Genomic DNA, 25,780 nt, shown 5'->3' with positions numbered 1-25,780 from the left:
ACTTGGCACACGACATATTGCTGTGACAAGTTCAAAGTGCAATCATTACACGGGAAAGAAAAAAAAAAGAATTTTGACGACAAAATTCAGGGGTGCGGTCATTACGAGAGTGTGAGTAAATGTGGTAAACAAGTGTCGTGCTCGAAATTCTTCATTTTTCTAGGAGGGTTATTATTATTAATTGCCCTTAATAACGGCATGTGGGCATAACGGATGCAATTGGGAAGAGGGTTATGACGTGCCGAAGAGAGTTAAGCCCTTTTTTAACAAGGCTTGTGTCTACTAGGTCAACATTACAACTTGGTAACAGCAACAGTAACATGGTTGGTAGTTGTTGAATGAAGTGACATCGTTCACTGTCAACAGCTATTTATGCATCTAGCCATAGAGCAATCTAGATCAACCAGTGGTGATCTGTATACTTGCGTTGTGTGCATCACAAGCGTGTCTTTCTAGGAATGCCTACAATGGATGAACTGATGACGATGATTCTAGTCAATTGAGATGCATTGTTTGCTACTCATGCGATTTTGTATGCCCCATTTTTGCTTTTGGGCAACGCATACATGCACAACCTTGTCTATGCTGCTGACGTTAGATTACATCAGTGCATGAGATAACCCGTAAATTTCTTCACATAATTTAATCACCGTTTTCTTGCCATCATAAGCACATTCTAAGCACAGCTTCAATGGTGCGAGCCAGATCTGTTCTCGTAAATTTTTTTTTTTTGCACCATGTCTTCATGACAAATTTTTTTTGCATCATGGACATCTTCTAACCGTAAACCGATGATGCCCTATACAGGATCTGTTTGTCAAGAAAGGCTGGCTGATGCGGCTTGGCCCGGATGGTGAATGGTCGAAACACTGGTTTGTACTTCGAAACACCTCATTGACGCACTTCAACGACCCATCAGCGGAGGACTCTGGTGACCCGAGTGCCACCCTGGACCTGCGAATCGTACGCGAAGTCAAAGAGGTCGACCTAGATCGCAACTACGCCTTCGTCATTATGGTAAGTACTGCCGGTTAATCAAGTTCTGGCGTGACAGTGATTTTGTAGGAAGTGAGGCTGCTAGCAAAAGTAACTGGGTCCTATGTGTAGTAACACCTCGTTCACACATTTGAGAAGAAAGCATGAGAAAAGACTTATGAACCGAGAAAATGTTTAATCCGAAGTCACTAAAACATTTGGCAGACTCGGCTGTAGTTTACGTCTACGTGATGCGAAGCGTTCCAGCACAGGACGCCAATGCATGCTGGGCTAATGGAGCCCGAGCAGCCCAAGACAGGCATTGTCATTTTTGCAGCTTCGTCAAGATTACGTTTGCGCCTCTTGAATTCAGCCTTAGTCAACAATTTCTTTGGGCAGGGCTTTTTGGCAGGAAGATTTGACGTGCCCACTTGGCGAGAATAGTTATGTCCGATAATCCAATACGAAACCCTAACCGTTTTCACGACAACCGACTGTCAGAGACATGTAGCCAGTGTCATCGCCATTTTCATCACAAGAGGGTGACTATGCATGGCGGCGAGACAATGAAATGAATATGATAAGCCGTTTTCAGTCTGATTACGAAAGCAAATTCAAACGATAAGTTATTCTACGTGTTAAGTTAGCAGTGAGAGGTTGCGTCAGATGGTTGCGTCAGATTGCATTCGTTGCAGGACTAACTAGTGAAATGGTTAGTCTAGGTGTGGGCCACCATCCTGTTTGCGGTTGTTGAGGAGTTGTTTGATAAAGGCAGAATATCAAATGCACCAGGAACTGTACGGACGACATGTTGTAATTGTTCCTAGACAACGATAAAGTGCTGTCTGAGAGCGATGACAATGGACATTAAGTGAAAAAATTTTGATTCTGTAGAGATAAGGTTGGCTGGTTTCGTCTTTTTCCTTTTTGCCAAAATCGGAGGATTGCTACGTTCTTCTCGCTAAGAAATTGGCCGTGCTTTTAAATTCTGCTTTGTTTAAGAGCTCTCATCTTACTTTTAAGTTAGTTTCCTAATTTGAATCCATAAGAAATAGTTGTGCATTTGATTTGGGGATATGCTTGAGTCGGGGCCCGCCAGATAATTTGACCAATTTTGTCAGTCCCATCAAGTTAACAGAAGCAGACTGTGTGTGTCCCTGTCTCCGTAGCACCGCTTAATTTTCCAGTCAGACTTTAATCATTTTAATCTATGCGGATTGGCGGTGTTGGCTTCTTTGTGTCATTTCGTGAGGAAATTTGCGAGATCTCTGGAGCAATCGCCAACAAAGCAAGGGTTGACAATCTCTCCTTTCTTTTTTTTTTTTTTTTTTTCTTTTGTTGCATGGGAAAGCTGTGGGAAGCAGACGAGGTCATCCTCTGTGCCGTGACTGCTGGAATTCGCACCAACTGGGTGCAAGCGATTCGTCAGGCAGTGAGAAACCGCAGCAGCATGAGCATTCTCTCTAAAGACGCATCGGCACCCGGTTTGGTGACAGCGACGTCGGTGGCGACGACGACGGTGGCGCAGGTGGGGGCACCGTCTCCTTCGCCAGCACCACCCAACCTCCCTGCCCTCGAAGGACGGCCTCCCCATGAGACCTCATCGAGCGACGACCACTCCGAGTATTTCTCCATCGTTGACGAGGATGAAGAAGACGTTGTGGAGGACCCGTCGCGGACTCTTCCGCCGTCCCCGCCACTCAACCGTACGGCTATATCGAGGTGCGGTTTGCGTGTTGGGTGACAGATGGTCGAAGGGTTTTGAAAGACGGATGGAAATCGGTCAGAGGGTCGCTTCGAAGTGTCATTCTAAAGTGCCCAGGACTGCCCGAGATTTGACAAGTCGAAGAGACCCAGGATATCTTCTGAGCATAGAAAATGGTTGCGCGGAATATCGAAATCTCTTGCACAGGTCCCCCAATTGGTGTTTAAGAAAACCTTACCTGATTTTGCTTTCAAACAAGTGCCTCTAAGAAGCAGCAGACTTCAGGGATTCCTCCAGCTTTGAACTTGTTTACTGCTCTATAGCCTGAAATGCTTTTGTGTCATAAAACATCAATTAATCAAACAATAAATCAATGCGTTTACTGCTACAGCTGCAGAGCGTTGCAACCAACACCGCCATCTTCTCAAGAACAACTCTTTCCTTGCAAAACTTACGTGTCATCCCAGTCTGCTGCTGTATTGCTCATTGTGGCTTCCAAAATGCACGTACATGGACGCAACCACTCTCTATATCTGTGTGGTGCCAAAACTGTGTCATAGCACAGTGGTTAGAACATCTAACCCCCACTTGCACGTTTCTGTCAGGACATAAGTTCAGATCTCACTAGGAATGCCGGCCTAAGGTATTTTTCCAAGCTATACGGCAAGAGTGAAGTTCGTAATGCAGAGGTGGCGTGAAAACAACACGATGACTTGACAGTGACGACCATCGTCGCTGGCATAATGGAAAGAACAGACAAATGAGAAGGACACAGCGAACCCAGTTTTGAGCTCTTAACCGCTGTTGTGCAACGTCAGTCGAGGGTTGAGAAGTGAAAGATTTCTCTGACACATGTGGTCCTGTCCTTAGGAGCGTTATTATTGATTGGTATCCACACCCTTGCTTTTTGACGACGTAAGCCGGTGTGTTGATGGAATTTGCTCATCTCTGGCGTGTGGCACTCCGTGCTTCTGTGATGTGCAGGGTGAAAGAACGAGCCAGGTCCCGGTCCAACTCGCGGTCTCGGCAGAGCCGGCGGCTTCGGTCGCCGCAGCCAACTCAGGGTGGCGAGCCAGTCGGTGCCGGTTTGTCGCACGAACCGGACGAGATGGCTCGCAGCGACCGTTCGAGCAGCTGGGATCCCACTGTGGTCAGTGGCACCTTTAATAAAGAGTTTTGGCTGTTTTGTAAACATACTGTTGTTTGCAGAGTACCAGGTTACCTGAGAGGTGTACGGCAGCAACAACGCCAGTAGTGACATCTTGTGATGTAAAGTTTAACCAGAGAGCTCACAAACATAATACAGTAAAACCTCGTTGAACCGTGCCCGCTTAAACAGTAGTTTCGTTTTAAAAGTAGTAAAGCTAGATCCCCGACTCAGCGGCCATCGAACCTAGTGCGTTTTTTATCTGCATAAACCGTACCAGCGTATTGTGTACATATCGGTTAACACATCGTGTTTCCACTTTAGTCGCTCATTCACAGCGGTGCGTCGTCCCCATCGAGCGGCCCGTCAGAACAACAAGCCTCAGAGATAGGAACAACTGCCACCAAGCACCCTGTGCCCTTGTGCTTGAAGCCACATCAACATCAGCATCATTTCAGTGTCGTGCAATCAAGGACTCGTGTCATGCCGAAGCCCAGATAGAAAACATTGGGTGCTCAGCAAAGAAGAAAAATTGGACATTGTTCGTGCTATCGAACGTGACACGAAGAAGTGGGCACTTTCACGCAACAGGGATCTACCGTTGACTACGGTGTGTGGCATTTGGAATGTGAAGTTGCTCGGCAGCGCTGCCGCAGCAGCGAAGAGACGTTGGCCACGAGCTTCGACTTTTCACCATCGTTGCCTCTGTTGTTGCCGAAGTGTCACCTAACGATAGTGATGAGGACGACACAAAAAGCGACAGCACGGGCGATTCAGGCCCGACAGTGGCAGCAGCTGCGCGTCCCGCCAGCCTCATGAACGCAATCATCGCGACGAGAACAGCACCCTGCAATGAAAAAGGCGCCCTGCGACTTCTACAGCGCTACACTCTTAGAAAAATTTACACCCTTTGGGGCTTATCTTGTCCCGCAACAATAATCGTCATCTGTCTTGCCCGTGTTTCCTTTCTTTAACGCGGCGAGTCCGGTACTTCCCCAGTCACGAACGGCATGTGCGTCATCAGTGTGATGCAGCATTCTCAACAGGAAAGTAGCGAGTGCCGAGTTTTCAAGAAAGGAAACGCAAGCAAGGTAGATGACGATTATTGTTGTGTGGCAAATATACACCCCAAAGGGTGCAACCGCTTTAAGAGTGTACCGCACCCGTGCACGGAGAATATGCAACGCCAACGAGGATATCTGCCATGCGTGTGTTTGGCGAGAAGAGGGGGCTGGCTGAAAAGCTGGCTCGCAACTTCAGTAAGTTTGGGGCCGCTGTCGTCACTGCTAGGCCGCCGGGGCATCAAATGAAAATAAGAGACTTTTGTTGCGCGAAGTGAATAAATACTGCATGTTTTTGCCCTTTCATTGCACTCTCTCTGAGTTCCGTTTTTGACAGGTAAGTGGGCGATCTCATGCTATTTCGGTTAAGCAGTACTACCGTTTAGTACATACTTTTTCCGAGCTTTGGGCAACTACGGTTTAACAAAGTTTCACTGTGCTGGACTTGCCTACATTCTATTCTGCTTAACTTCTGCTGTAAAGTGTTGGTAGTGACATGCTTAATAACATGCAGTCTTTTATGATTTTCTTTCAATGAAAACACTCACGCAAGACAATAATGTCTCAAGTGCATTGTAGTAGGGCCAAGTGGCACAAGATGTCACTTTCAGTTTTGCTGCTGTCATCCACAGCTCTGTAAACGGCAAAAAGTTTTTAGACAAACTAAAGTTCTCTCATTTCTCCATGCCTACAGAAATCTGAGAAGTGAATTTTTGGTGAGTTGCGTCAGGGTTCGCATTAACTCTGTGCCTGTTTGTCTTTTTCTGCCCTTCAGGGCATGGATGTCGTAGATTCGAAGCCTCCTCCTGACACAAGCCGTTCTGCTACACCTTCAAAAACTGATGCAACTACCTCTACCAGTGTTACTCTGACGGATGCCACGCCAGCCTCTGCACGGAGGCCTCCAGTGGCACGAACGTCTCGCCGGTCATCATCATTGCGGGAGCTTCGAACGAAAAAGCTAGAGTCGCGGTGCTCTGAGCTGGAAGATCAACTGAGGGCCCGTGACCGTGAACTCGGGCAGCTGAGGAGTATACCACACGGAGGTGCAAGCTTTCTTCTGAGAGGCTTGCCCAATGACGAAGTGCTGACGCGCTCTCTCGAAAGCCTTGGGACATTCCTCTCCGCCAGCGTTGAAAAGTTGAGCAGGCTTAAAGAGCAGCTGCGGAAAGCCGCGGAAGAAGGAGCAACCGGCACTGAGAGCCTGCGGAACATCTGGGGAGAGCTGGAGACCCTTATCTCCGAGAACAGCCGGCGGGTCGAGGCGACGACACGAGCCCTGCGTCACTCTGCCACCCTGGAGGTGGAAGGAAAGCTGGCCCGCGCTGCGGAAGAAGCATGGGTGCTTCGACGCGAGCTGAAGAGATCGCAGGACGCGTTCGATGACCTCGAACTCCGTTGCCTTGCGCTCAAGCGGGATGCCAAGAGTGCTGAGGAGCTGCACGCTTCACAGCTAGCCCTGATGACTGCTCGCATCGATGACCTCACGGCGAAGCTCGCCCTGTCGGAGAAGGCACAGCGCCAGCTGCGACAGAGACTTGCACGCGCCGATTCCAAGCAGGAGAAGCGACGACTCTCGCTGAAGGGCAAGGAGGCTGCCGCTGCAGCAGCTGCAGCAGCGGCGAGCCCATCGAAAGAGCTCGAGGTCAAGCTGACGCACCTGGAGCACAAGCTTGCGCTTCTGGAGGAGGCGTTCCAGGGTCCCGTCAACGAGGCCGCATCCGACGCTTCTGCCCCGGATGACCTCAGCACCGACACACCGACAGGTCGAAGGTCATCCCTGGACAGCCTCTCAGGCGACCAGCAAAGCCTCCTGCTTCGTGTCCAGCTCATGGACCAGAGGCTCCAGTCTGCCTTGGATCAGCCAAAGCATCTGGCACGGCCTCGGATATGCCTTCAGACGGAAGCTCTAGACGGAGGTGGGGCCGGTGACGGATGGAGTAGCTTGTCTCTGGCAACAAGTGTCACAGACCTCCGGCTCCCAGAACACGGTGGCGAATCGCCTCCGGCGAGTTATCGTGACTGTCTAGATTCATTAGATGCAAGGCTTGATTCACTCCTGGAATGGCTGCACGAAGCGCTTATCTCACTTCGTGAAGCAGGTGTGATGGGTTCTTTTCCCAAGCATCTCGTAGACTGCATAGGTACCAGGGACACAACAATGGATGAGAGCAACAAGGGCCGCTTGGTGAGGAACCTGGTGCTCTTGCAGCACATCGGCTCGAAGCTAACGACAGCGGCGGGCTTTGATGCTCACTTCTTTGGTAACTTAGCCACACACCTCAGAGAGACGTCTCTCGTCCTCTTCGCTCTCGAGGAGAGGCTTGATCAAGTGGCATGCTCACACGACCTCAGGCTAGTCACCTCCGGAAATAACAAGTCATGGGACCCATTGGGAGAAGCCACAGGTCACTGCCAACTCACAGAACTCGAGAGCTCGCGAGGGACTGAAGGCGTCGCCGCCGAGCTCGAGGAGCTTTCGTCGCGCCTCAAGTCACTGGGCAGCGCGGCAGAGCGCTTCAACAAGAGCCGTCAGGTACTGGTCGTCCAGAGGCTCTCTGAGTGCCTCGACATCCATCCGACGTCGGACCTCGAGCCGGACGCCCTTCAGAACGTGGCGGAGCAGGAAGCTGTGCTGGGCGCAGTCATGGAGGCGCTGTCGGCGGCGAGGGCCCACGTCAGCGACAGCCTTTGTCAGAGTCTTTGCTCAACCTCAGGGACCGTTTCAACATCGTCGGCAGACGCAGCGTCGCTGTTGAGGCAGCTAGAGGGCGCCATGAGGCAGGAATTTCTGAAGGTGCGCAGAGAACTGCGAGCTTCGTGCCTGGCCGAGCTGGAGAGCTACTGCTCGGCAAACCTTCCGCGCGACCTTCTCAACAGAGAGCTGGTTCCCGTAGTCCGCGACCTCGCCACCGCAAACTGCATCTCGGCGGTCCTGAGGGCTTATGTATCTCACGTTGAGGAGGCCGTTCGGCAGTGCACGAGGGCTCTGGGGCAAGACGAGCAGGCAGCGGCTTCTCCGTCTGCAGACGACGCAACGGAGAAGTCGGTGCTAGAGCTGTGCAACAGGGCTGCAGCCGTGGCAGAAGGTGCGCCGTCTCTGCTGCGTTCCTGGCTGACACAGTGTCTCGCGGAGGAGGAGCTGCACGAGCTGGGCGCAGGCGTGGCCTGCGTGAATTCGACCACGGACGTTACAGACGCACTGGAGCGGCTGAGCCTGAGGCTACGCGAAGAGCGGGAGGGCCACAGGCAGCGGGTACTGGCACTGCAAGACCGCCTGGATGCTACGCAGCGGGACTGTGAACGCCTCCTCAAGGTTGGTAGTACCTTCTCATCAATGTATTTTTATGTCCACTGCAGGACAAAGGCCTCACCCGGCGATCTCCAATTACCCCTGTCTTGCACTAGTTGGTTCCAAATTCAGTCTGCGTGTGTGCTTCAACCCATTTTAAGAGGAGATGCTGTTCAAAAAATTAAAAAGTTTGAGAGGTTTGAAAATTGAGCTAATCAGAGTTCTTCGAGCAGATTTTGAATATGTCATTAGGTTTTGTCTAGAGCTGCATTTATTGTGGTTTGTCCTACACAACGGCAAAATATAGTGATCTTTGCAGACACTTTCTTGTGTATCAAATTTTCACACAAAAAAAATCGAGCTGTAGCTGATTTAGCTCTCTGTAGACTGCAAAGTGCCTCTTGGTTGTGCGGCACGCGATTAGAGGAGTCTGTTTGCAAGCACACGCTTGTAATTCAACCATTTGACCATATGCGTCCATAAAAGTTCCCACTTATTGTCTCGGCATTCCTTCGCAGTGGCAGTGAAAGTTTGTTTTATTGAAATAAGCGCGCCGAAAGTGATCACCTGACATTACGTCCCAATCCTTGGCGCGCATCGGTATCTTGTGCCGCAACGATTCGTGCAATGCTCTGCATTACATAGATTTCAACTTCAGTTGAATCTGCCAAATGTTTTAGTGATTTTGGATCCTTCTCCCGATTAGTACTACGTCTTTTTTTGCATTTTATTCTTGCGTATTTGTTCTTTAAAATGTATGAACGATGTTCCACTGTCAGTGCTGTGCGTAAAACATTGTGAAAAGACAGTGAAAGGAGTGAACCCGCTACATGACGACATGCTGATGCCGTAAGCCAACATCCTGCCATGTACCTTCACACTCATTTTATTAATATACAATACGTATAATACTTAAACTGACAGCACAGGTCAGATCGAAAGCTTTTCAAGGCTCTTGTGAGACGTAATGTATTATTATTTTCATCCGTGCTTTTGCTTTGGATACATGCACGATCGTGGCATGCACAATAGTGGACAGAGCCCCCGAAGGGGATAATGATACATTGGGCTCTGTGAAGTTAAATAAATGCGATAAAAGTACTAATTAAAGGCGTTTGTCATCTCCCTCCCCCTTTTTCTGCAGGCCGGTTGTGCCACCTGTCGAGGCCTCCGGGAGCAGACAAAGGCATTGGCACAGCGGGCAACGGAGCTGGAACGTGCTGCTCGAGACGGAACCCTGTGTGAGCGCTGCCCAGCGCAGCAGGAGCAGCTGAGGCACCTCGCGAAGGAGCACTCCCGCGAGCTCGCCGAACATGAGGCCTCGGCGCAGGAGGAGTTCCAGGGGCGCATTCGCTGTCAGGTGGGCTTGTCCTGCAGGCTCGGCTTGTATGGTCTCAATCCAACATGCAAGTTTGTTTTGCTGTCACGAGCAATGCGGTGTACCTCATTTAAATGAACTTTGCGAATCCGAATTTCATGATAAGCTGGACAGTTTGGAAATTTCTTATGATAGTAGTTTGAAAATTATTTACCGAAGTAATTCCTCAGGAGGGGTGTAGTTCACTACGGTCAATGTAAACTTGTGAGGAGAATGGTAAGGGGCGCTGATTGGTACTGGTTCAAAATTAACAGCAAAAAAAGAAGACTGATTGAGAAAGATTAAGAAGATAACAGACTTCCAGGGTCCTATTAATAAATTATGGCAGTGTGTAGTAAATGACAGCAAACACACATGTGCGCACACGCATGCATGTACACACACACGGACGAGACAAGTACTGTCTGACAATTGAAACATCATCGGCAACAAAGTGCAACACAAATAGTACGAACAACCGTAAAAAAAAAAAAAGGCCAGTGCTTGTCAGACAGTGCTTGTTTTATTTTTCAATTCCTCTCTCGTCGTTTACTGCATGCTGAAACCATGGATAAGATTGCAAATATCCAAATTCTCCACGCTTGTAGAATTGCCCGTAATGCTTTCCGTGAAAAGAATTTGCCTTACTGTATTACAGTCACATTTCAGTTGTTCTTGATTGCTTTTACCAGGACATGCTGTACACGTGTGGATACGATACCCGAGATCCTTCTAAACAAGACTGACGTGTTCACACTTGAAGCGATATCAGCTGTAGCCCAATATTTGCATGGCGTTCGCTCTTTCATTGCATAATTCCGTTAAGAGAGCAGAGCCGTTAAACAGCACATTGGTAGTGGTGGTGTAAATGGATATGCATAAAAGTGTATTCTTCATAGGTATGTTGTGTCCGGCAGCGCGAGCGCTGGTGGGGATGGCGACCGCCACCCTCCTTTCCTCCAAACCAAGCCCTCTTCCACAGCTGCTGCAGGGGGAGAGGGTCAGCCGGGAGCCAACGTTTTGACATGTACCAAGCTGGGGACAGAGACAATTTGTCAAAACGGCTTCGGGCTGAGGCATTTCTGTTGTTTGCCCGTGGTTGACGTTCTTCTAGAACGGCCAAGCGGGCTCGTTCAGTAACTTCCAATTTGCAACTCATCTGGTGACTGGTCTGCACAGTTTAAGCGGACAGTGCTTGGCATTCGTAGGCCAAATAGTTCCATAATTGATGCTCACTTTTGAGTTGCCGCGTTTGAAATTCACTCCCTGCTGATCCAGTACATACGTGGATTCGCGTATGCGTGGAGATGTTCGTATGCTTCTACATGTTCTTATGTGCATCTGTGCGTGTTACCTGCACGCATTGCAGGAAGCCAACCACCAGAGAGAAGTCCAGCGGCTAGAGGCTGAGCTGCAGGCAGCAAAGAATCAGCTGCAGCGTCTTCAGGTGAGCAGAAGGACTTTAGATCGTTTGAGGTTTAGAGGGGCACTACGGAGAAATGCTGAATCAGTCTAGAGTGGCAAAGTATTCTTTCATATTTCTGTTTTCATCAATTTCACAGTAACAAAATCACAGGTTATGATGAAATCATAATGATACTTGGCAGCACATCAGCGCGGCTCTGTGCTGAACACTTGCTGTTGCTCTATGGCTCTCCAGTTTGTGGGTGGAAAGTAAATACTTTGCTCTCTTGGATTATTTTTTTTCTGTATTATTTTGTCTGCTTCATGCGAAAGACCATCTGTAAAGGCCGGTTTGTTGATGTTAAACTTTCCGTATTTGCACATTTAAAAGGGTGCAGACATATCCCGGCTGCACGTTTCAACTGCTGGATACTTGTGACTGCCTCATGTAGCAGGAAGAGCTGTTTTTCGCCTGTGTAGGCTTCAACAATAGTTGGTTAGTCATACAGTAGATTTCCGTTAGTTTGACCCTGACTGGACTGACAAAATTCATCTAATTATCGGGCAGGTCAAATTAACAAAGATGCAGAAAAAAAATGCCAAAACACACTGCTGATTCATTTGGCAGTACTTGCCTGATTCTAACACGCCCCAAAATCAAACGCGCGCCCACATTCCATGTGTCCAGAGTAGTAAACTAATGTAGAAATGACTTTAAAGCTTCTAAACAAAGTATAAATCTAACGCGCACCCGATTTTCTTAGCATTTTATCAAGAAACATTCTTGCGTAATGGCGGCCGGTTTCCTAAAGTCAGCTTCGCCACCCAATTTTTTTTAAAGTCAGCTTCGCCGTGGTACAATCTTGTGATGCGGCAAAGCGTGCAAACGTTGCAAATGTGGTTTTGGTTTCGTGGCCGACTGCATCGCGTCGGCAATTTTCGGCCCATTTTCCTAAAAATACGAATGTGTGCATTATAATCGGGCAAATACAGTAATTGAACATTGTGAGCTACAGTTATTGCTTGAAAAACTTCCTGGGGCAGGCCGAACATACACATTTTCAACGAGAGATGACGAGGGCTCAATGCATCCACTGTCCCCCAAGCTCAGCGGAGACAGACGCTACCATTGAAGGGATCCCGATTGGGCTCGCCATAGGTGTCACGCGTGTATGTGCTGATAGGTCAAGTTCGAATTGTCCTACGAAGGCCAATTTTAAGATCGAAATAACTAAATTTGGGCCTGTTGAAATGGGTGGGCACTGGCCGGGACAAAATTAACCGAAAAAGTCAAATCAACCGAAGTCGAATTAACGGAAGTCTGCTGTACTGCAGCAGCACTTACAATGCAGATATTTGTGACTCCGGCGACTTACATTATGTGCACTTGATTTTGAATAACCTTCGAGCTTTGAGCCCTTGACTTGCTTCCAGGAGGAGCAAGAGGAGCGGATCGGCAGCCTGCGAGAACTGTACCAGCAGAAGCTGTCCCAGGGTTTGGAGGCCGTCGACGCTGAGGCCGTGCGGCAGCGGTGTCGGCCGGAGATGGAGCAGCTCAAGGTACAGTATTGCCATAAGTTACTTTTGTACGGTTACCCGCAAACGTTTACGGGACGCGGGTTCCACGACAAATGTGGATGTCTGCTCTGTTAAGGCATGATGTTTCTTGTTTATTGGATCACTGCGTAGATCACGAGAAAGAAAACAACTGTAGATTGAAACTTCTTGTTAATTTGAGGCCCTGTGTCCAGGCTTCTTGGAAATTCAGATTTTTTAAAACTTCTGTGTCCCATAAACTTTATGACTGACTGACTGACTGACTGACTGACTGACTGTATCATCTGAGGGCCCATGATGTCCGAGTGCCACTTTCAGACACTGCTGAAGCCGGTGGCTTAGCCAGAAATTTTTTAATGGAATAGCGTTATATGTCCCACGAGGCAGGAAATCTGGCATGAGCAAGCAACGGTTGGAAAAATATGGCCGAAGTCCCAAAGAGTAAAAACACATTAAAAGAATGCTCGGATTGACATCAAATTTCTCAAGTACGCTATGGAAACAAAGTAAGTTAATGGCTTTGAAAAAAAAATTGTCTGGGTGGGTACCAAACTGGGCCTCCAGGGCGCGAAAGGAGCATGCCTCCCCGATGCCACGGCAGCTCCATGGGTCTGGCTGACTAAAGGTGTGCCTCGTGCATGCGACATTTCACGTGTCACGTCACAGCCATCTGGCTGCGATGTTAGCGTGGATTAAGGTTGGTACAAATTAGAGCAAGGTGGATTAAAGTGGATTAAAGTTGGTACAGATTAGAGCAAAGTGGATTAAAGTTAATTAAGTTTGGTACAAGTTAGAACAAGGTGGATTAAGGTGTACTAAAGTGGATTAAGGTTGGTACAAACTAGAGCATGGTGGATTAAAGTGGATTAAGGTTGGTACAGATTGGAGCAAGGAGTATTAAAGTGGATTAAGTTTTGTACAAGTTAGAACAAGGTGGATTAAGGTGATTAAATGGGATTATGGTTGGTATGAATTAGAGCAAGGTGGATTAATGTAGAGTTGTGGAGGACACGTGACAATGTACGACGTCACGCATCATGGACGTAACTAATTAATTAGAGAAGTCATAATGCTTTTGCATTCAAATCACATAAGGATAATTAAGTGACTCAATTTTTTTTTCAGAGGGGGAGGCATGGGGGGTGCTTAGTGTGCCACTCCCTGGCTTTGCCACTGGCTGTTACTCTCTATTTGAAAAAACAAATATGATGATAACAACAATCATTATGATCAATAGTCATGTCGTAACTTTATGTGGGAACAAGAGAACAGCGAGAGTCGTTCCATCTTTTCCTCTGTTAGTAGTAAAATAAACCTATGAACTTGCACATTATTCGCTTGTGTGGTATATGTCACAGCTTCCGGCATCGGCCACATGCGATGTCCACCTCCAAGCGGTGGACAGGGCTACGATAGCTTTGCACGCCAACCTGCGGAGCTCCTATTCAGCAAGTGTTGTTTTGATGCTTCTGGGCTGTGTTCAGCACATGTAGTTTAAAACTTTTATGTACTCTTAATTTATTTATTAAACCTAATTACACCCTTTACCACATACTTGCCTGTACAGCAGGGACCATTATGAGAGGAAACACCCAATGTGGATCCGAGACCTCAAATAGTCATATTTTTCGCACTGAAGCGAGAAACGTTCAAAAGAGTATGTTCTAAAACACAAGCTACTTGGGAAGTGCCCGTGAGCAAGGTCCAATATCACGCTTTTGCAGTAAATGACAGCTGAGCACTGTCAGCTGAGCACTGTCAGTTGTTCCCTTTCGTATCTGTACACCTGTGTTCCCTTTTGTACCTGAAACTCTAAGCACGAGGTCACGGGATCGAATCCCGGCCACGACGACCACATTTCGATGGGGGCGAAATGCGAAAACACCCGTGTACTTAGAATTAGGTGCACATTAAAGAACCCCAGGTGGTTCAAATTTCCGGACTCCCCCACTACGGTGTACCTCATAATCAGGAAGTGGTTTTGGCATGTAAAAACCCGTAATTAAATTTTTTTGTAGTACCTGAAGCTGTGTGTATTCCGGAATGTGCCACGCACTTCCTTGAACATCTCTCGTTGAGTCGATTGATTGCTGCGCAGGGGTATCGCATTCATCACGTGGGTTGAATCTGTTTGCTTGATATTTCCACTAACTTCTGGCACCCTTTGGCCACATTTGACTCTCGTGGCAGCAAGCACCACATGGCGTGAGCATTGTCACTGCCGTCTGCCGGTTTAGGGCTGCACTTACTGAATATAAGTAGTGCCTGGCCGATTTTGCATCAAATCAGCAATGATGCAGGCAGCCAGCGTGTCTTTGCACTGGGGCCCTCGATCAGTCACTGACCTGTGTCAAGCGAAGTGCTTTCTCTCACCCTCGTGGTCTCCTGCTCGTGCAGCGCCTTTGTGAGAAGGGCTTGGCGGCATTGGAGGCCTCGCACGGGCGTCTTGTGGCCCAGCTCCAGGAGCGGCACCAGACCGAGATCGAACGGCTGCGTGCCGAGCGAGACCGTGCGTTGGCTGAAGAGACCAAGGCGACTCTGGCCGGTGAGTCTCTGCACACCGGTTCAGCTGAATTGGCCGAGAGGGAGTGAAATGCTGCTTTGCGAACAGAAGCTCAACGAGAGCTCATTGTTGGTGTTCCCATCATAGCCGTCGCCAACCTCTAAACGTTTGTTGTGAAGGTGAGAATGACACCGTGCGCTCTGGATTGGAGTGCGGTGGTCTGAATGAACCACACAGATGTTTCACAGGCTATCCGCTACACGCAGCCAAATGTGAAGTGCGCCTTGAGTGCCTTCTGGAACGCTTGAAGCAGACCATTCGAGTGCAACATAGGGACACGGTAGTGGCTTGGAAGGGATTCACACTTTTCCACTGCTTTGATTGGCCAGTGTTTGAGCATGTAAATCGTTTTGGTTCTACTGTCAGTGTTTTTTCTGGCATTTCCTCGCCGGTTTAGTACTAGCATTACTGCTTGGAAGATGTGCCGCTGAAACTTGTCCGTGCCCTTGTTTTGTGTCCCCTGTTGCAGCTCTCAACGCAATGCAGAGAGCTCATCAAGAGGAGCTACACAGGGAGATCTCCAACTTCAAGGAGGACTACGCGCAGCAGATGCGCCACGGCCGCGACACCGAATGCCTCCAGAGGGAGCACCAGTACGTCACTTCAGCCTTCTGCCTTTGTTGTCATTTTTCTAATCGAATGTCGAATTGAATCGAAAAAAAAGGAAAGCTGAATATCATGTTGAGTATCAGAAAATTTGTCACAAAATTGGACGCTTACACATTTTGTGCGAGAAAAGAGGGTTCTACACATGCTCGGGAGTCTCCCACAATTGCACAAGAAGAATGTGACAAGCTACCAGTAACTTGGGTGCACAGAAATCAAGATATGCAGTGCCGTCTGCTACTGTTGAAGGGAACTTCAAATTAGTATTCTAGCAGTGATTACAGCTCACTTCTAGTGCATGAAGGACTGCAAAGTATTTCTTTATCAATAGAATGTCTGTTGAATAGAATCGAATGTTTTTTCATTTTTTTTTCATCTGATGCTAAAGAATTAGTGACGTTATATATCTTGTACTAAATACCAATGGGGTTCTAAGTTTAATAGAAAAGCTGCATTTTATGGCAATCTTTTATATTTCATTGAAAGTGTTGCTTTACACTTTTCCTCGAGAATACAGAAGGGCTTTCCCATCTTTATGTAAAGCACGTGGGCTATTGCATAACCAATCTGAATGACAGATGAAAGCACGGACCGCACATCACGTGACTCTATCACTGTTGCGCACGTAGCCATCGTTTGCACTTTGCAGGTTGACAGCAGTCGGTGCCCACAGTAAAGAGCAGGCACTGCTTTGTTAGGTTCGGCGTGATCTGCCATCTGTTAAAAATTCCGAAATAGGGAGGGTCATGGCAAGTTTGAACAACCGCCCTCCCCCCCGCGTCCCCACCTCCCACATCCGCGGTCTGCAATAACGTATGCAGCTGGGCCAGGCCGGGCAGTCAGCGCACTAATCACATGACACTTTCGCACCCTCCGTGTAAATTCAAAAATTATCTTGCGATGGTCTGCTCAAAGCTACAAGTAGATATGGACGTACATCTACGAATGGCGTCGGGAACGAGAGGCCGCCATATGGTGTGTCACAAAGATGGCGGACGTGAGCCACTTGGTTGCTATCCCACACAACCGCTTTTATTTGTGAGGTGGGTGGTTGACTTTGCAAGTATTGTGTGGCTGCTGCGAATAAAACTGCATTGATTCAGCACCAAACCATAACTGTAGTTGCCAAAGCTCAATGAAGCAGCGCCGATTAGGCCTAATGACCTAGGCAGCGTGGCTGTGACGAAAATTTGCTGCTGGCTAATGTGGCAGTAGGTCACAAGCCGTCACGGAATTCTTGCCACTGATACGTTCATACAGGTGGCTCATCAGTAATCTGTGAGATTGACGGCTGTTGAAGCGGCGTGAAGTTCGTCACCACGTATCCAATACGATCTGTGTACCTTCCGGTGGCAAATTGACCCGATCTTCGCACTTTTCAAAATACATGGTGCTTTTGTTGGCGTCCCTCTGTCCACGTTGCATTATTGTTTTGATCGGTCTTATCGACCTGGACGAACTTTATGCTGACAAAGCCAGCCCTGGCCGTTGCGGCACTTTTCCGCATTGGGCCGACATTGGGAAGCGAAGGTAGTAGGGCAGGAGCGAAGCGTTCACAGAGATAAAATCCGCTACCGTATTGTCACGTGGCGGTGACGTTAAGAACACAGTAGCAATACTGTGAAAGGCAAAACTCTATTTTATTGGGCGAACCTGTGCCCACAAAACAGGCTACACTTATAGCACAACGAAAGCGGCGAACACAGTCGGCGATCGTCGAGAATCTGATCAGCGGGTCAAGCGCGTCGGCTTTTATACAGCAGTCATCGAATGTTCCAGACTAATCGTTGGGACCCGCATGCCTTCTACAAAGTTCTACACCATTCGTGTCAAGCGATGAAATCAGATAACACAAGGTTCGGCGACAACAGACAGTGGATAGAAGCATCGATAACTTTCCAGAAACTTCGAATACAGGCAGGCGCGTCCCTCGCTGTGCGATAACATTTGTTAGGCGGCCAAACGTGGTCGCCCGATAAAGATAAGTACACGTGTCATTACCCCCCTCTTAAAAAGCATCGACCCGATGCTGCAAACAAACGAAAGTAAAAAAAAAGAAGCACTCGTAGCAAAAAAAACAACAAAGTAAGGAAGTTCGTCAGCGTCCATAAAAGGGTTTGAGGCGCACCACGTGGACGACTTCAGATCGTGCGCGGCGCCGCTGTGAATGCGAAATGCCGTCTGGCACGACCTCATAGTCCAGTGCGCCAATACGTCGGATGACCTTGTAGGGTCCGAAATAGCGTCGCAGTAGTTTCTCACTGAGTCCTCGTCGGCGTATCGGGGTCCATACCCAAACACGGTCGCCGGGCTGGTACTCGACGAAGCGTCGTCGGAGGTTGTAGTGTCGGCTGTCGGTCCTCTGCTGGTTCTTTATCCGCAGGCGGGCGAGCTGTCGGGCTTCTTCGGCGCGCTGGAGAAAGGTAGCGACATCAAGGTTCTCCTCGTCAGTGACGTGCGGCAGCATGGCGTCGAGTGTCGTCGTCGGGTTCCTGCCGTAGACCAGCTTGAACGGCGTGATCTGTGTGGTTTCTTGCACCGCCGTGTTGTAAGCGAATGTTACGTACGGCAGGACGGCATCCCAGGTCTTGTGTTCGACGTCGACGTACATCGCTAGCATGTCGGCGAGGGTCTTATTCAGGCGCTCCGTAAGACCATTCGTCTGTGGGTGGTAGGCCGTTGTCCTCCTGTGCCTTGTCTGACTGTATTTCAGAATGGCTTGTGTGAGCTCCGCTGTAAAGGCCGTTCCTCTGTCAGTGATAAGGACTTCTGGGGCGCCATGTCGCAGCAGGATGTTTTCGACAAAGAATTTCGCAACTTCGGCTGCGCTACCTTTCGGCAATGCTTTAGTTTCAGCGAAGCGGGTGAGGTAGTCCGTAGCCACGACGATCCATTTATTTCCAGTTGTTGACGTCGGAAAGGGTCCCAGCAAGTCCATCCCGATCTGCTGGAATGGTCGGCAAGGAGGCTCGATTGGCTGTAGTAATCCGGCTGGCCTTGTCGGCGGTGTCTTGCGTCGCTGACAATCTCGACATGTTCTGACATAACGGGCGACGTCGGCGGTCAGGTGCGGCCAATAATACTTTTCTTGTATCCTCGATAGTGTCCGGGAAAATCCGAGGTGTCCAGCGGTCGGATCGTCATGTAGGGCGTGCAATACTTCTGGACGAAGTCCTGACGGGACAACAAGAAGGTAGTTGGCGCGGACTGGTGAGAAGTTCTTCTTCACGAGTAGATTGTTTTGAAGCGTGAAGGAAGATAATCCGCGCCTAAATGCCCTGGGGACAACGTCGGTGTGCCCTTCCAAATATTCGACGAGGCCTTTTAGCTCCGGGTCTGCCCGTTGCTGTTCAGCGAAGTCTTCCGCGCTTATCATCCCAAGGAAGGCGTCGTCATTGTCGTCGTCTTGCGGCGGCGGGTCAATGGGGGCGCGTGATAGGCAATCGGCATCGGAGTGTTTTCGCCCGGACTTGTAGGTTACAGTGATGTCGTATTCTTGTAGTCTGAGGCTCCATCGCGCCAGTCGTCCTGAAGGATCCTTTATATTCGCTAGCCAACACAACGCGTGATGGTCACTGACGACTTTGAATGGCCTGCCATAAAGGTAAGGGCGAAATTTAGCTGTAGCCCAAACGATGGCGAGGCATTCCTTTTCGGTCGTAGAATAGTTGCCTTCCGCTTTTGACAGCGACCGGCTAGCGTAAGCTATCACCTGTTCGACTCCGTTTCTCCTCTGGACTAGAACGGCACCGAGGCCTAGGCTACTGGCGTCAGTATGGATTTCTGTATCGGCGTACTCGTCGAAGTGCGCAAGTACCGGCGGTGACTGCATGCGTCGTTTGAGTTCTTCAAATGCATCGGCCTGCGGCGTTTCCCACTTGAACTCAACATCACATTTAGTTAGACGGGTCAACGGCTCGGCGATGCGTGAAAAGTCCTTGACAAAGCGCCTGTAGTACGCACACATGCCAAGGAATCTACGCACTGCCTTCTTGTTGATGGGTTGCGGGAACTGTGCGATTGCAGCTGTCTTTTGCGGGTCTGGACGGACACCAGATTTGCTGATTACGTGGCCTAGGAAGAGAAGCTCGTCGTAAGCGAAGCGGCATTTTTCCGGCTTCAGAGTAAGCCCTGACGACTTGATGGCCTCTAGTACTGTCGCAAGCCGCTTGAGGTGATCGTCGAAATTTCCGGCGAAGACGACGACGTCATCCAAGTAAACGAGACAGGTCTGCCACTTCAATCCTGCTAATACCGTGTCCATGACGCGCTGGAACGTTGCAGGCGCCGAGCACAGTCCGAATGGCATAACCTTGAACTCGTAGAGGCCGTCTGGGGTGATGAAGGCGGTCTTTTCGCGATCCCTTTCGTCGACTTCTATTTGCCAGTAGCCAGACTTGAGGTCCATCGATGAGAAGTACTTAGCATTGCAGAGCCGATCCAATGCGTCGTCTATCCGTGGGAGGGGGTATACGTCTTTCTTCGTGATTTTGTTCAATCGACGATAATCGACGCAGAAACGTAGCGTTCCGTCCTTTTTCTTCACTAAAACAACTGGAGACGCCCACGGGCTTTTCGACGGCTGGATGATGTCGTCGCGCAGCATTTCGTCGACTTGGTGTCTTATAGCTTCGCATTCTCGCGTCGAAACTCTGTAAGGGCTCTGGCGGAGTGGTCGAGCGCACTCGTCGGTTATTATGCGATGCTTTGCGACTGGTGTTTGTCGAATCCTCGATGACGTCGAAAAGCAGTCTTTGTATCGTCGAAGCAGACTTCTGAGCTGTTGCTGCTTAATCGCGGGGAGACTTGGATTTATGTCGAAGTCTGGCTCGGGAACGACGGTCATCGGGGTAGATGCGACAGAATCCGAGAGGACAAACGCATCGCTGGTTTCCTGAATTTCCTCGATGTATGCGATCGTCGTGCCCTTGCTGATGTGCTTGAACTCCTGGCTGAAGTTTGTCAGCAACACCTTTGTGTTTCCTCCGTTCAGTCGAGCGATCCCTCTTGCGACGCAAATTTCACGGTCGAGCAGTAGACGTCTGTCGCCTTCGATGACGCCTTCTACGTCAGCGGGTGTTTCGGTGCCGACCAAAATGACAATGCTGGAGCGAGGCGGGATGCTCACATGATCTTCGAGCACACTCAAGGCGTGGTGACTACGAGGGCTCTCCGGCGGTATCGCTTGATCTTCCGACAGTGTTATCGATTTCGACTTCAGGTCGATGACTGCGCCATGTTGATTCAGGAAGTCCATGCCGAGAATGACGTCTCGTGAACACTGCTGGAGGATAACGAAGGTGGCAGGGTAAGTCCGGTCATGAACGGTAATTCTTGCCGTGCAGATTCCAGTTGGCGTAATGAGGTGTCCTCCAGCAGTTCGAATTTGAGGGCCCTCCCATGCAGTCTTAACCTTCTTCAACTGGGCGGCGATGTGTCCACTCATTACGGAGTAATCGGCCCCTGTGTCGACTAAGGCAGTGACTGCGTGGCCGTCGAGAAGTACGTCGAGGTCGGTGGTTCTTTGTCTGGCGTTGCAGTTGGGTCTTGGCGTCGGATCACGGCTGCGTCGCGTTAAACTGAAGCTGGAACGTCGCGTCATCACGTAGTCTTTTGTCGGTGTAGTCTTGGCTTTCTGACTTCGTCGGGACGGCGGCGTGTCATTATTATGTCGTGGAGATGGTCTCTTCGGCGTCTCCGTCGGCGTCGGAAGATCTTCGTCAGTTCGACGAACAGCAACCGCACCTCCATCGGTTGCTGCTTTTAGTTTTCCGGATATGGGCTCGCAGACCGGCCCCGGGCTGGGCCAGTGTATGGTCGGCACTGCGGCGACAGGTAACGGCCTGGTGACGGCGAACGGGACGGTCGTCGAGGGCTCCACTGAGTGGCGGCGAGGTAGTCGGCGATATCGCGAGGGCGTTCACCTTGCTGCGGGCGCGGAGCGTTGACGGCGAAACCTCTCAGTCCCAAGTCGCGGTATGGGCATCGGCGATACACATGGCCGGCTTCTCCGCAGTGATAGCAGAGCGGGCGGTGGTCGGGGGCTCGCCAAATGTCCGTCTTCCTCGCGTAGGTGCGCTGGGCGACGGGTGGGCGTGCTGGCGGCGGCGGTGGCGGCGGACGGCGGAATTGCGTCGTTGCAGGGCCCTGGCGTGGTCGTGGAGGGGGACCTTGACGGCGTGCGACGGCGGCGTATGTCATCGCTTCTGGTTGGGGCTGCGGTAATTGTGGTTGCAGCTCGGGAACTCCAAGCGATCGGTGCACCTCTTCTTTCACAATGTCGGCGATCGAAGCCACTTGGGGCTGCGACGAAGGCAGGACCTTGCGCAGTTCTTCGCGCACAATGGCCCTGATGGTCTCCTGAAGGTTGTCGGAATCCAGTCCTTGGATGGCGTACTGCGGCGTGAGCCCCTGGCGGTTATATTGCCGGGTGCGCATCTCCAGAGTTTTCTCGATCGTCGATGCCTCTGCAGAAAACTCAGCTACGGTCTTCGGCGGGTTACGAATAAGTCCTGCGAAAAGTTCTTGTTTGACGCCCCGCATCAGGAAGCGGACTTTTTTATCCTCTGACATTTCCGGGTCGGCGTGCCGGAAAAGACGGGCCATCTCCTCCGTGAAGATCGCGATCGTCTCGTTTGGCAGCTGCACTCTGGTTTCTAGTAGTGCTTGGGCTCGCTCTTTTCGCACGACGCTTGTAAACGTTTGCAAGAAGCTGCTTCGGAACAGGTCCCAGGTCGTTAAGGTGGCTTCTCGATTCTCGAACCAGGTCCTGGCGGCGTCTTCCAGTGCGAAATAGACATGCCGCAGCTTGTCGTCACTGTCCCAACTGTTAAACGTAGCGACCCTCTCATACGTCTCGAGCCAGGTTTCCGGGTCCTCGAATGTTGATCCGCGGAAGGTCGGAGGTTCTCTGGGCTGCTGCAGCACGATGGGGGACGCTGGGACTGCCATTGGGGTTGCCTTGTCCACAATCTTCTTGGTCTTCTCAGGTAGAAGTCCGTGCTCCGGGGGCAGCTGTTGAAGACGGCGGCTTGCTCGAGGCTCCGGGACTACGTTTGTGTTCACTTTGCGGTCCGGGCTTGGATCACGGCTTGTCGGGGGCGTCCGGTACATGAACGAAAGCACCTCCACCAGATGTCACGTGGCGGTGATGTTAAGAACACAGTAGCAATACTGTGAAAGGCAAAACTCGATTTTATTGGGCGAACCTGTGCCCACAAAACAGGCTACACTTATAGCACAACGAAAGCGGCGAACACAGTCTGCGATCGTCGAGAATCTGATCAGCGGGTCAAGCGCGTCGGCTTTTATACAGCAGTCATCGAATGTTCCAGACTAATCGTTGGGACCCGCATGCCTTCTACAAAGTTCTACACCATTCGTGTCAAGCGATGAAATCAGATAACACAAGGTTCGGCGACAACAGACAGTGGATAGAAGCATCGATAACTTTCCAGAAACTTCGGATACAGGCAGGCGCGTCCCGCGCTGTGCGATAACATTTGTTAGGCGGCCAAACGTGGTCGCCCGATAAAGATAAGTACACGTGTCAGTATCAACCGAGACGGCCTATCTGCCACAGTGAGCCCATGTTCTTGCACCAAAAACGACGAAGCGAGGCACTTCCTTGTGGCATTGCGTGGGTCTCTACACCAAACATATGAAAAATCAAATAGTTGATATTCAATTCACGAATCAAATTATTCGAACATTCACTATTCGATTCAATTCGGTGACATTTGAGTATTTGCACACCCCTACTTTTTGCTGTATATGTGGCGAGTACCTTTTCATTAATGCTTGCAGAGATGTGCCGGAAAAACAGTTTGTTTACATCTCAGGACATGTTTGTAGTAATTTGTAGCACCGCTACGGTGACGCAGTGCAACAATGTCGGTATGACTTAACTTAACGGGGACAGATGGCACCACTGTTTCATTGCAGCGAAATTGTAATTTTTGGAGTGTTTGTATTGTCTGCGGCAGCGTGCACTTTGGATTTACTGGGGATAAAAAGGAAGGTAATGACTGCAAACCTGATACAGTAGACTTCCGCTGACTCGACTCCGGTTATTTCGATGCTGACCAAAGGTCCCGGCTGGCAACCATGCATTTCTATGGGCTCAAAGTTCGGACATTTCGATCCTAAAATTTGTGTTCACTGAATAATGTAAACTTGATCAGTCAACAAGTCTGCGCTTGACCACTACGGTGACTCCAATAGCAATCCCTTTAGCGGCAGTATGTCATGGCAGAGCTTAAGGGACAGCGAACGCATGTCACCTCCTGTCGAAAATGTCTGTTTTCGGCCTGCCCTAGAAAGACTTTCAGGCAATAACCGGATCTCGCAATGTCTGATTGCGGTATTTACCCTATTCTAACTTGCATTCTTTCTTTTCTTTATCAAGATAATTGGGCCAAACTTTGCCTGCAATCGGATATGAAACCAAAACCGCTTTCGCGGCATTTGTGTGCTTTACCGCGTAGCAAGAATGTACTTTGCTGAAGCTGACTAAAATATCTGGCGGTGAAGCTGACTTTAGGAAACTGGTCGCCATGGTGCAATACATTTTAGGCCCTTGCCCATTTTTCTTGCTAAAAATCGACTGCACGTCAGATTTTTACGTTGTTTGGGAGCTGTAATGTCATTTCTGTGTTAGTTTTCTACTTTGGACATATAGAAAATGTGCTTGCTTTTAGTTCGAGGCCGTGTTAGACTTGGACAGATGCTGCCAAGTGAATCGGCAGTGTGTTTTGGAGTTCTTAAAAAGAAAAAGTTGAAAAAAGTGCTTAAAAAAAGAAAAGGCCTATATGCCTTCATGCTATTATGGTAGACCCCTTACATAATTGCAAAGGTAGCTTTCCCATTTTCTGCAAACAGCATGTGCAAGCACAATTTGCTTGTCTTACGACATGAAAATTATAGACATGGCTCTCATGATGGAAACCATGTGCAAGAGACAAGCCCTAGCATGTACAGCTAGCACTTTGTTTAGACCACGGCCAGTGCTGCCATTAGTTGAGCAATGTACAGTGCGGAGAAGCACAATTGAAAAAGGAGAAAAAGAGGGTCTATTCAATTGCAATTGGTAGGCAAATACTAAACAGGCCGTAACCTTCCCAGTGGATCGTGCATTTAGAAGTTGAAATTGACCTGTCAACTTCCTTGCTGTAATCACAGGGAGGAGCGGGAGCACATCAAGCAGGAGATCCTGTCCCTGTCGGAGAAGTATTCGCTCAAGTGCCTCGAGAAGGCATCTCTCGAGGAGCGGCTGCAGCGAGCCGGACAGCAGCTCCAGGAGGCCAACTACCAGGTGAGGGCCCGCCCTTCTCTTCAAGGGCACAGATAAGTTGGTGTGGCACATTGGTGTGGATTAGTAGCCGATTCATGCACTGGTATAGGGTGCATACAATGAAGAACGAAACAGACAGGGCACGCACTTTTGCATTAGTATTTCTTTAGCCGCACGTGCACCTTCAGGATAGCTTTCCTGGAGAAGGCGAAGTCATCCACTGACGAAGAGTAGCGTGTTGCTGTAGTTGTGTTTATGACCTTGAGGTTCTTGAAGAGGTTTGTCACAGCAGGAGGGGAGTGACTGTGGATGTTTGAAAGGCAAACACTCCAGAGGGACCTGACTGAGGAGACATTGCGTCTTTTTCACAGTGATGTTCCATTATTGTGCTGTATTGGTAACACCCTAATATAACACTTCTTCAATTATTCGTTTAAATGGAGCTCTGTGTTGTCAATTGTTCAGACGCTGTCTGTCTGCGTTAAAAAAAAAAATTTCCTGCTAGTAGCATTGCTGTCACAGACAGAGAAGACAGAAACAGGAAATGACGAAGTAGAATACCCCTTAATAGGTGACAACACTCCTGCTCTCCTGCTGGTAAAGCTGGCACAGGTCTCCCCAAAACTGTAAATTCCAAGATCTTTGCAAACCCGCCTAAAGTCTTGAAAGCCGAAAACGCATTCTAGTTGGCTTCAACTTGTTTGTCTATTTCATTTGTCCGCAACATTTTGTGCATATGTATGCACCAGCTGTGCTATTGTGTGCAAGCCCTGTTATGACGAAAAAAGCCATGCCAACCACATGTTCGTGGTCACCTAAAT

The 25,780-nt window shown here is 49.4% G+C and overlaps 1 protein-coding gene across 1 annotated transcript in view; it reads left to right on the top strand.

The window, feature by feature from the left end:
• The window catches only part of osp (myosin phosphatase Rho interacting protein outspread), a 119,938-nt gene that overhangs the window by 86,285 nt on the left and 7,873 nt on the right, over positions 1-25,780 (top strand). Inside the window, exons 11-20 of the mRNA XM_050173839.3 lie at positions 808-1,017; positions 2,327-2,697; positions 3,665-3,830; positions 5,664-8,204; positions 9,325-9,540; positions 10,907-10,984; positions 12,376-12,501; positions 14,896-15,043; positions 15,531-15,654; positions 24,848-24,980. Coding sequence (XP_050029796.2) covers positions 808-1,017; positions 2,327-2,697; positions 3,665-3,830; positions 5,664-8,204; positions 9,325-9,540; positions 10,907-10,984; positions 12,376-12,501; positions 14,896-15,043; positions 15,531-15,654; positions 24,848-24,980 — 4,113 coding nt within the window. The remainder of the gene's footprint in view (positions 1-807; positions 1,018-2,326; positions 2,698-3,664; positions 3,831-5,663; positions 8,205-9,324; positions 9,541-10,906; positions 10,985-12,375; positions 12,502-14,895; positions 15,044-15,530; positions 15,655-24,847; positions 24,981-25,780) is intronic.

Source organism: Dermacentor andersoni, chromosome 8 (genome assembly GCF_023375885.2).
Source record: "Dermacentor andersoni chromosome 8, qqDerAnde1_hic_scaffold, whole genome shotgun sequence".
In the NCBI taxonomy this organism is placed as follows: domain Eukaryota; kingdom Metazoa; phylum Arthropoda; class Arachnida; order Ixodida; family Ixodidae; genus Dermacentor; species Dermacentor andersoni.
The sequence above is the reverse complement of the archived record's forward strand: the minus strand, read 5'-3'. Positions and strand labels throughout refer to the sequence as shown.